The sequence below is a fragment of the Camarhynchus parvulus genome, chromosome 1A, assembly GCF_901933205.1.
Source record: "Camarhynchus parvulus chromosome 1A, STF_HiC, whole genome shotgun sequence".
Lineage (NCBI taxonomy): Eukaryota > Metazoa > Chordata > Aves > Passeriformes > Thraupidae > Camarhynchus > Camarhynchus parvulus.
In genome coordinates, this window is record NC_044586.1 from 15,549,775 (window position 1) to 15,560,835 (window position 11,061).

The following is an 11,061-nucleotide window of genomic DNA, read 5'->3' on the forward strand; positions in this document are numbered from 1 at the left end:
ATTAAGGGTATTCAGTTTTGACATACTTTAATTTCCCCTACCATTGTCAAAATGAAGTTTCACTTTTAAGTGTTTTAAGTGGGCTGCATGTCTTGTTCCCTATGCAATCTTGTGTGTCTTCATCACCAGGGGCTTTATTTGGCCCTAAATTGATTCTTTGAAGGGATTCATGGACCAGAGGTGCAGAACCACTAGTATGACTGGTAGCTGGCATCAAGCCATTCTGGCGTCTCTATATACATATATCTAGTTTAGACCTAAAGCTATGCTTTTCAGAAATTAACTATGTTGAAGTAGAAGATGTCACAAGTACCAACCAAACAACAATAAGCTTTAAACCATCTAAAGGCTGATTTAGGCACATAATAAATGCAAGCTTCCCAGGACGGACACCAGCACCTGCCACCACTTGCTTCCAGTGGCACATGCAAAGTTCTGTTTCTAAAACATTTCCTGCTTATATCACCTCCTAATATTAACAAGATCACACATAGCAGTTTCAGCTGTAAACAGAGATGCATTTGTTGGGGTTTTGTCCTTCACCACCTTTGATTTTTTTTGATCTCAGATTAATTATCATCTTCCCTTCTACTGTCAAATAATAACTGGATACAGAATAACAGGACTAGAATGTCCTGTCCATTTCAAGGCTTTCAGACTTGCATGCTTCTTTCTGGGCTAAAACTTTCTCCAGAGACATAAAATCCATTTGGCAAACAATCCATGATGCAAGAGAAGGTGAGGCAGGAGCCTGCTGCAGGTGCCTCTGACTTCCTGGTGTGAGTGTTCCTGCCTTGAGAGCGGTGGGAGTTGTGGTGCCATCCTCAGACTCTTGTGGGAACTGGCGCCTCCTGCCTCTCCTCTGCCTTCCTGCCAGGCTGAGTGACAGTCCTCAGAGGGCAAGAGGAGTGGGAGGGGAGCAGAGCTTGTGCCTTGGACTGCGGGAGGATTGCTGAGCTTCTGGCTACCTTCTCCCTGCTCAGAGTATTTCCCAAGAGAAAAGCTTCTTCCCAGCATGGCAAGTGGGTAAGAGACAATCATATTAATTCTCCTCTAACAGGCAGGGTAGGGGGGATGGGATATATTTTTCTGTACAAGGGCGAATATTACATGACATGCAGCTCAGCAAGAACCCTCTTCCTCTTTCTGTTCTGTTTTACTGACTCACTGCAGTGTAAAAGATTGGTGAGGCTACTGAACCACTAGCTTCCAATAAAGGTGATGCTAAAATCAGATTATGCTTAAATATAGCTGGTAACTCAGAATCAGTTCTTCAGATATCAGTTGCCTGCCCAGGACCTTGGCAGATTGTTCCACTCTCATGTTTGCCCCTTGACATTGCCTTTTCCTTTCCACATACAAAACCTGCCTTATGTATTTTTTGGTATTTTAAATACCAGCTTTACATGAAAAAAAAAATCACTGGACTCAAACAGAAGACATAGACACCGGCATCAGATGAAAATCTAGAGAATTGTTTCTATCTTCTGTTAGTCATAAAAACTGTTGCATGTATTTCACAACATTTGAACTAAGTTTTTTAAATTATTGGAAACTTCTTGTAAATGGCTGCTCATCAGGTATTCCAAATCCTTTTCTTCTCTATATAAAGGTTAAAGGCTGTATAAAATTGCATATTGTTGAAAGGATCTCTGAAAGTAAATTTACTTTGGAGAAGGTGCTCAATCAGACCTTATTTGCAGGGCTTCATGTGACCCATTTGCAAAACCTGTTCTTCTTGGTCTAACACTGTTGACTTTCTCACATTATTTGCCACTGACCTTTAATTCTTTTCATGTCTTGAATAATTTCTGATTTATAGCACTAACGTCTTCTTCTTGGAGCATAGTTTTAGGTAGAATGAAGAATAAGATGGAGATATTAGATTCTTTGGCTCTAAACACACTGTTGGTGCATCAATTGCTATTGCAAAGAGCCTCCCCCAAGTTTTCTCAGCTCTTAAAAGTGCAGACTGAGTGTTGTTACTGGGGTGGTGCTTTGCTCACGTGAGCACATCCAAGCAAGGCTCCAACTGGACAAAATCCAACTGGCCAGACTTCTTACACTGAAATAATTAACTCTATGTGCAAGCATAAATCTAACAACTCAGAGCTTTCACACAGGGAAAGGATTGAGAATTAATGATAAAAATCTCTGGTTTGAGTCACCCATGCCATTGTGTTGAAAACCAGGGAGAAAATATGCAATACTGTTTTCCAGGACAACCTTACCTATATGCTGGTGTGTCACAGATTTGCATGAGGGTGTTTGGCATCTTCTCATTTAAGCTGTCTCACCTTGCATGTGTAAGCTAAGTTTATGGCCCTTTTTAAAGAGATACCATCCAGAAAGAGTTTTACAAGGTGACTGTATAAGTTGCTAGACAAGTTTTTTGCTTTGGCAAGCGTATATTTTTTTAGTCTTCAGTTACAGCATAAACAGGTGCTCTCTCTGTTTGGAAACTAAAGGGACAGCAAAAAGGAGATGAAAAGTCCATGATGATATTGTGGTAGCACCTAGCAGAGATAAAGGACAGTAAAGGCTTTTACTTTGTAAAATTTAGTGATTTCAATTTTGGGACAATTTCCTAAATGGATAAATACATTTAGGAGAAGTATATTTATTGAACAAAAATGAGAATTGAAATCTGTAGGTACATCCTTATTGTAACCCTCTCCTGAGTAGACACCTTGAGCTCACGTGATATTTCGTAATATTTCTAAAGGAGGAAGGTCAAACTGTGCTTTATAAACACAGGACAAATCTCCTAAGAGCAGACTGAGAGCAAGTGGGTATTAAAGAGATGATAGATCTCTCCTAGATAGGTGACTGTTACCAAAATATACACACACTAAAAGATATGTATATAAAATACTATATCTGAGGAAAAAAATATTATAATAAAACCCGAGTGACACCCTCCCTAATATTCCACATACCCTGGATGTTCAGCAGGCAGCAGACTCCTCTTCACCAGCAGTAGTTCCTTCCAAAGTAAAAACTCTATTAAACATAATATGATGGTTCTCAAACAGGATAAACTGATACAGAGGAGCAGACAGTAGGAGGGTCCAGAATACAGCTCAAAAGTGATCCAATAAAATTAGGGCAGTCCAAGGTAAAGGCTTGAAGTTTGAAAAACATCTCCAGCACTCTTCTGTGAGCTCACCAGTCCTGTCCTTGGGCGTTCAGCTGAGCTGCTGAAGTGAGCAGTTTTCTGTTTGGTGTTGGTTTATAGGCTCTTTCAAGAAGGGCTTGCTCTTCATAAGACTCCAGAAAGAATATGGAAGCATGGCGGGAAATAAATAAAACTGCTGCTGTTGGTGGCTGCTGAGGCAGCCCCCTGGGACATTGAGTAAGAGCCTCGTTTGGGCTGCCCAGCCAGTGTTGACAGTGCCCCACTTACTGCACAAGCAGAACCTGGGTTTTGGGCAAAGGCTGAATGAAGCTCCTCTGTGACAGCCTCCTTCTTCTCCACTGTGAGATCCATGCAAGTACCTGTTCCCAGCACAACTCTTCCTTCACATTCCTGTTTAACCCTGGCAACGAACATGTCCTTCGGCTACCAAACAGTAGATTTTAAAATCTTTTTCCTTTCTTCAGATATTGACACGTGTTCAAGCCCAGTTAAAAATTCAAGTGATCCTTTAGATTTCCCATCCACAGCTATCCCAAAGTACCAGAGAACCCAAGGGAAAATGGACTGTGCCTCCAGCGTCGCTCAGGAACACAGCGGCTCAGATCCACAGCTGCAAGCGGGCTGAGGTGTGGCAGCTGCTGTAGTTACGGTTATCTGCCCTGCCCTTGTGCCTTTGCCACAAGCTTTGTTTGCTCTTCCTGCTAGAGAGCATGGAATTTGCCACTGGCCGGAGAATGCAGCAAGTTATCTCTATCCTGGGCAGAACAGAAGGAGAAGACATAACACTAATCAGAGGTTCAGAGCTGGGCTTGAACGTGCCTTGGTTCAGTCTGGGAAAACCAGTTGTTAAAATCATGACAGGTTGCTCCAACAGCTTTTTGCAAGAAATACCAATTGTTGACAGATTTCTGTACTTTTCTTCTTTTCTGGAAAACATTTCTTTTGGAGAAGAATTCAAAATTATCAAGTGGTTCTTCTCTGGGCTTTGATGCATGTGTTGGTTTGTAACTGACTGATTCCACTGTCAGTTAATTAAAGATTAAGCCACCTCTCTTTTTCTCCACTCTGTTGTCCTGATCCCCTCTTAGTGTGAACATAATGTACTTCAAACTGGAGCTACCTCTGGGCACTTCATCACAGTAACAACCTGTCATGGTTTGACATTGGCCAAATATCAGGCACCCACAAGAATCATTCCCTCACCCTCTCCTACCGCAGCTAGGCAGAGGAGAGAAAAAAAACCAAACAAAGGGTTCATGAGTTGAGATAAGGACCGTGAGAAAACACTCCAAGGCCAAAACAGGCTCAGCTTAGAAGTACAAAGTGAATCTATTACTAACAGAGTCAGAGGAAGATAATGAGAAGCAAAATAAGCCATTAAAACACATTTTCCTCCCAAGCCTCCCCCTCCTTCCCACCAACAGTGCAGGGAGACAGGCCGTGTAGGTTTTTGGTTAGCTCATGACCCAAGATCTTCTTCTTTTGCTCAGGAAGAGAAGTCCTTCCCCTGTGAGACTGTGGGGTTCCTTCCCGCAGGAGACAGTTCTCGGTGAACTTCTCCAGTGTGGGTCCAAATCTCACAAGCAGCAGTCCTCCCAAAACTGCTGCACCATGAGTCCCTCCCACGGCAGGCAGTCCTCCCAAAACTGCTGCAATGTGGGTCTCTCTCTCCACGGGGTGCAGTCCTCCAAGGACAGCTGTTCCAGCTTAGGATCAAAGGCCCCCTCTCTCTGGCGGGTCTTCCACTGGACCATGGCCTCCTCCAGGCATCCACCTGCTCCAGCATGGGCACCTCCCCCAGGGGCTGTGGGTGGATCTCTGAATTCCCCATGGATCCCCATGGGCTGCAGGGGCACAGCTGCTTCACCATGGTCTCATCACAGCCTGCAGAGGAACCTCGGCTCTGAGCCTGGAGCACCTCCTCCCCTGCTTCTGCACTGACCTTGGAGTCACCATCTTGTTTCCCTCACATATTCTCACTTCCTCCTCTTCTCTGGCTAGGAATAGAGCTGTGCGCAATTTGTGCTGTTTTTCTTCTTGAATCTGTTATGACAGAGGCCTTACCATCACCTCTAACCGGCCCAGCCTTGGCTAGCAGCATATCCATCTTCAGAGCCACCAGGGACTGACTCTGCTGGACACAGTGGAAGCTCCCAGCAGCTTCTCACAGCAGCCACCTCTGTGCCCTCCCCAGCTACCAAAAACCAGGCCATACAAAACCAACACACAACCCTACCTAAATTTTCTTGATAGATGAATAGACAGACTTCTGAAAACTGTACACTGTTATGCAGGACAAGACTCCATTAAAAATTAGGGAAGGAGAAGCTGGGGTAGGTATGTGCATCAGAGATCAGTGCATGAGGGATTTTTATTGTATGCAGACATGGCATTTAGAGCCTTACTTACCCTTTGTCACCACTACCTTTGTGCTGGGATAATCCCATGGCAAAGGAAAACATTCTATGTGGAATCTTGCTTGAAGGAAGAAAGGAAGAGTTTATAAGATTGCTGTGAGAAAAGCATCAAAGAGAGAATTTTTTGCTTCCTGTTCTGTTGGCAGTTCTGTTCTGTTTGCTTCCTGTTCTGTTTGCTGCATGCTGGGAACAATCTCTTGCTTGCCTCTGGTTTGTGCACAGAATCCTTGAGAATGAAACACCACCATCTTCCTTTTTGTTTCATTGCATGGAAAATCACAGGAACTTATCAACAAGAACTTTGTTGTCTGGCAGTCTAAGGGAAGACTCAGGTTTCCTTACAGGTTACCTGCATTCTTTAAAAAGAATGTGGACCATAAGTATTGTGGTTTTTACATTGGCACTGACAGGAAGGTGTGGGGAGAAAGAGAAACTTGATGCCAGGCTGATATCCAGAACATGGAGAGGCATTAGAAGACTCTACAAGTGACTTGCAGAAATCACAGCACGTGCCTCTTTTTGTGCCTTATATGCATTCCTCTGTATTTCTTTGCAGGAAGGCCTTAAATCGTGAACTTTCTAAGCTTTTCAATGAGATGTGGGATGCAGATGTTCACCGCCTTAGGCCTGGGAGAGACTACACAATTGACGTGCAGGTAACCAATTGCCAAGTCAGGATTAAGGGCAGCATGGTGCTGCAGGAAAAGATGCCTGAAAAAGTGCCTTTTGCTTAAAAAGTTACCTGTGCTTTGTCATGTCCAGTGGGGAAAGCATCCCTTAGGAGAGGGAACAATACAGAGAACACAGATGGTTCACACTTACCTGGACCTTGGTTACAGGTGGAGCCTTTCAGGTGTCTGTCTTGGGTCCTGTCATATTTCATCTCTCTGTCTGTGAGCTAGAGGAGGAACAACTAGCGTGCAACCCTTCCAGTCTTGCAGATGACAGCAAACTGTGGTGATGAAGTTGGTATGCTCAGATGCGGGGCTTCTCTTCCACTGGACGTAGGCAGGCTGGAGGAATATGCTAGGGAAGGAATATCATGAAATTCAACAAAGGAACAGGATGCTCAGAGAAGCTGTGAAATCTCTCATCTTTGGAGGCTTTCAAGATCCAAAAAGATGACACCCTGAGAAATAGTCTGAATTCAGTGTTAACCACACTTTGAGCAGCACTAGAGATGTTCTGCTCCACCTTGTGTGTTTCAGCATGTGAATGACAGCTTGTGTGTGGGGTGTGGGTGACTTTCAGCAAGGAAGAAAGGGAGATAGGTCCCAAGTAATTCTTAGGGGAATAAGGGAAGAATTTGAGAAATTCCTGGGTTTCTCTGGGAGAGCAGGGAGTAGCAGAGAGGGGTGGGTGAATATTTCAGGACTGTTGCTTCCAGTTCCAGGGAAATGTGGGAGAGGAGTGAGAGATTTCATAAGCAGCCATTTCACTCCTTGCTAGCTCAGTGCAGTGCACACATGACCATGTGTTTTGGCCACAAATTGCAATAGGCCAGAATATTCACAATCCAGTTTTGTACTCACACAAGCACTCACTTTATTCTGATGTTACTCAAACACTTCATTCCGATGTTACTCAAACACTTTATTCCAATGTTGCTTCATATTATAACAGATAATTTCCTGTTGCTGATAAACTTGAAATAGTGGTACCTACCTCACGCCAAATTGTGTGTGGGGAAAACTTCTGCCATATGGTTTCTCCATTTGTCAGAACAAGGCTCTAATACCTCTTGCCTGTGTTAACAAGCTGCTACTCATCTACTATCTTCTTTCCTTCAGAAAGCCCTTTATGAAATAGAAATTTGAAAATTATCAGGAAAGCCTCCTTAAAATTGCAGAGACAGAAGGCACCCAAATCTCCTTATTATTTATTTGTGGTGGGAGGGACTACATTACTTCCTCTACATTACTTGTGTTTACCATTTGTGATTTATATGGTATAATAGCACAGCTGGTTACTGAGTAGAACTGAACTATCACATGGGCCATTACAATAATCTCTAAGGAAACAAAAATTTCAGGCTCTTACAGATGTCAGAGATTGTCTTTTTTCTTTATGCTGGCAGTTCTGTAATATTGTCTCTCATTTCACAGGAAGACAATTCCTAGCAAAGAATGCTGATGGCATTATGGGGTTTGGTTTGATTATCACAAAGGCAGGCACTGTTTCCTTTAAGGACATCTTGCTCCTTGTTTTCCTCCATTTCTGCTAGGGAAAAGCAGGTCCAGCACAGCAAGGGAACAGGGCTGTCCCGGACAACGCAGCCAGACATCTGTTTCACAATGTAAACGAAGAACGCCTGAGGAGCATAAGAACTTTTGCAAGTGAGACCTGTTCTTTTGTTAATGGTGGATGTGATATAAAAAAAATCTGTGCTGTGTTTGACATGTTTGCCTAAAATATAACATTGTATATAATTTGGACGGTGGTGAGGATCATCAGCCTGCAGGTCATTTGAAGGGAGTTTTTGTAACAGTTGCTTGGAGATTACCTGTACCTGAGCCTCAGCAGGAGCATCCTTTTGTGCCCCAGGCAAAATATGAATTCTCTGGCTCTTCCACTACAAAGTTAAAAGGGATGAGACACCTACCAGCTCCAGAAGTGGCACAAGGAAATCTCACAGGGTTCAACAAGACCAAGTGCTGGTGCTGCACCTGGGTCAGAACAGCCCCTGGGATCAATCCAGGCAGGGGATGAGCAGAGGGAGCAGCCCTGGCAGAAGGACTTGGGGGGGCTGTGGGTGAGAGCTGGCCCTGCCCCAACCCAGAGCCCCCCTGTGCTGGGCTGCACCCAGAGCCCCAGGGCAGCAGGGCAGGGGGGATTCTGCCCCTCTGCCCCTCTGCTGAGCCCCCTGCAGGGCTGCATCCAGCCCTGGGCCCAGCACAGGAAGGACAGGGAGCTGCTGGAGCCAGGCCAGAGCAGGGACACCAAGGGGATCAGAGGGATGGAGCAGCTCTGCTGGGAGGAAAGGCTGAGGGAATTGGGATTGTTCAGCCTGGAGAAGAGAAGGCTTTGGGGTGACCTCACTGTGCCCTTGCAGTGCCTGAAGGGAGCCCACAGGAAAGATGGAGAGAGACTCTTGACAAGGGCCTGGAGTGACAGGACAAGGGGCAATGGCTTCACACTGACAGAGAGGAGGTTTAGATTAGAATTTAGAAAGAAATTCTTTCCTATGAGGGCAGTTGGGACATAATGGTGAACAGTTTGTCCAGAGCAGCTGTGGCTGCCCCAGCCCTGGCAGTGTCCAAGTCCATGCTGGATGGGGCTCTGAGAAGCTTGGGATAATGGAAGGTGTCCCTGCCCATGGCAGGGAGTTTGAACTGGATGATCTTTAAGGTCTCTTCGAACCCAAACCATTCTATTATTCTATGCATTGAAAAAGACACCAAATTAGTCTTTGCTTCCTTACTCACAACTTCCAAGCCCTTTCAGATAGTACCAGACCCACAGCTAGGTCTTGCATTACTGTTGGGGGCTACACTTCAGCCACGTCTATGAATGTATGTTTCCTTCCCTAATTTTTATCAAGCTCAAGACATCTGATATTGGTTTATGCTCTATTATTCCTCTCCTGAAATAATGCCCACAAAACCTTGTGCCAGCATAGCTCAAGGTGCTAAGCTTGTGTCTATAATTGTGGTGGGCAGACGTGATTTGTTTTTGTAGATCATTATTATTTCAGCCCTTGGCTCCATAAGGAAGCTCAGTAGCTGTTTATCTTTAAAAAGATCTATAAAAAGTACAGCAGTGATCTGGCCTTGAGTCACCTTGAGGCTTACACTTAACAGTATACCTGAGAGTAGAATCTGACATACAAAGGAATGGCTTTCTGTAAGGGCTGTCAAAACATATTATATGGTGACTTTTTATGATGGCACTCTAATGTCTGGGTCAGGCCTATGAGCATACTGAAAGTTTCTCTTTTTCTGCAGCCTTTATTTCCTTATTGGACAACTATGAGACATCAACTGGTGTAGCAGAAGTAGTGACTCCAGAAGAAATAGCTGAAAACAACTGTTTCCTTGATGCTATCTTAGCAACAGAAGTCATGAGAGTGAGTAACACAGATCTTTTTTGTCACTGAAAACATGGATTAAAAAGTAAACTGTATATGTATCTTGCTTTTCTACCCTTCAGCTAGCTCATGACTATCTGCTGAAAAAAAACCTAGCAAGGCCAAACCTTGCAGATTTCAAACGTCAGCTTTATGACATCTGGTTCCAGCTCTATGCCAGGAAAGAAGGAGACAGGTATGTTGGATGGGTGTGGGCACTGATAATCTCTGTGCTATTCTGATTTAGGTAAATGTAAGCCTGAGTGCCATCTGCTACACATAGAACTGGAAGACAGCTTCAGAATAGCTTCAGAATGACAGAGAGTGGGTTTAGATTGGATATGAGAAAGAAACTCTTCCCTGTGAGGATGGTGAGGCCGTGGCACAGGTTGCCCAGAGAAGCTGTGGCTGCCCCATCCCTGGACATGTCCAAGGCCAGGCTAGATGGGGCTCTGAGCAAGCTGGGATAGTGGAAGGTGCCTCTGCCCATGGCAGGGGGTTGGAATGAGATGGGCTTTAACATCCCTTCCAAATCAAACCATTCTATGGCTCTATGAAACAAATAAAATACCTATATATTCTTTTTTTCTTCTTCATTACAGACCTGATTCTTGTGGTTTTGAACATGTTTTTGTTGGAGAAACAAGGCATGGTAGAGAGATCCTAGGTTTGCACAACTGGGTGCAATTTTACCTTCAGGAAAAGCGCAACCAGATTGATTACAAGGGATACGTAGCTCGGAAGAACAAAACCAGGGTAAGAACAAGCCTTTGGGGGCCTTTGCAAGTAAAACAAATGGATCCAGAGATAAAAGTTGTAATGAAACAAGTGTAATAATGCAGTCATAGGCTCAGTGTTTTTAACAGCAATAAGTATATACAGTACATAACTGTGTATAAGAAGAATGAGCAATGACATGTCTTCCAGCTTCTTTTTTTGCAAAAACTATTTTAAAAAGTAGTGCTGGTGTTTACAGAATTGCAACACTGCTGAGGCTTAGTTGGGATAAATGATCATGTATGCTCCAGAGGTCAGGGAAAAGATTGTGCCCAGCTATAGCACCCAGGCACACCAAGGATGACTAAATCTTACAAAGCTCTCAAAAATCTAGAATCAGAAATTCTATCTGTCCAGTCACAGCTGTGTTGGAGATTATTCTGTTGTTTCATTTATGCTTTCAGCCTGATAAAGATGACCAAGTTTTGAGCATCCAGTTCAGCTGGAAGGGCTCAGTCAAGCCAGTTGGAAGCACCTTTATTGGTGTCAGCCCGGAGTTTGAATTTGCCCTTTACACAGTCATTTTCCTGCTGTCTGAAGAAAGAGTCACACGTGAAACAGTGAAGATAGATGAGTACGAGCTACAGATGGTTGTCTGGCGCCATGGGCACCACATTGGAACAGCATATCCAGTCCTGCTCAGCACCACTAGTGAAGATTAG

At 44.1% G+C, this 11,061-nt stretch overlaps 1 protein-coding gene across 1 annotated transcript; it reads left to right on the forward strand.

Moving 5' to 3' along the window:
* Positions 1 to 909: 909 nt before the first annotated feature.
* Positions 910 to 11,061, forward strand: LOC115910473 (poly(U)-specific endoribonuclease-like). Its single transcript, XM_030960654.1, has 7 exons — positions 910 to 1,026; positions 6,113 to 6,212; positions 7,781 to 7,892; positions 9,501 to 9,622; positions 9,706 to 9,818; positions 10,225 to 10,378; positions 10,804 to 11,061. Exons 1-7 carry the CDS (start codon positions 1,016 to 1,018, stop codon positions 11,059 to 11,061), a joined length of 870 nt encoding a protein of 289 aa, XP_030816514.1. The 5' UTR covers positions 910 to 1,015.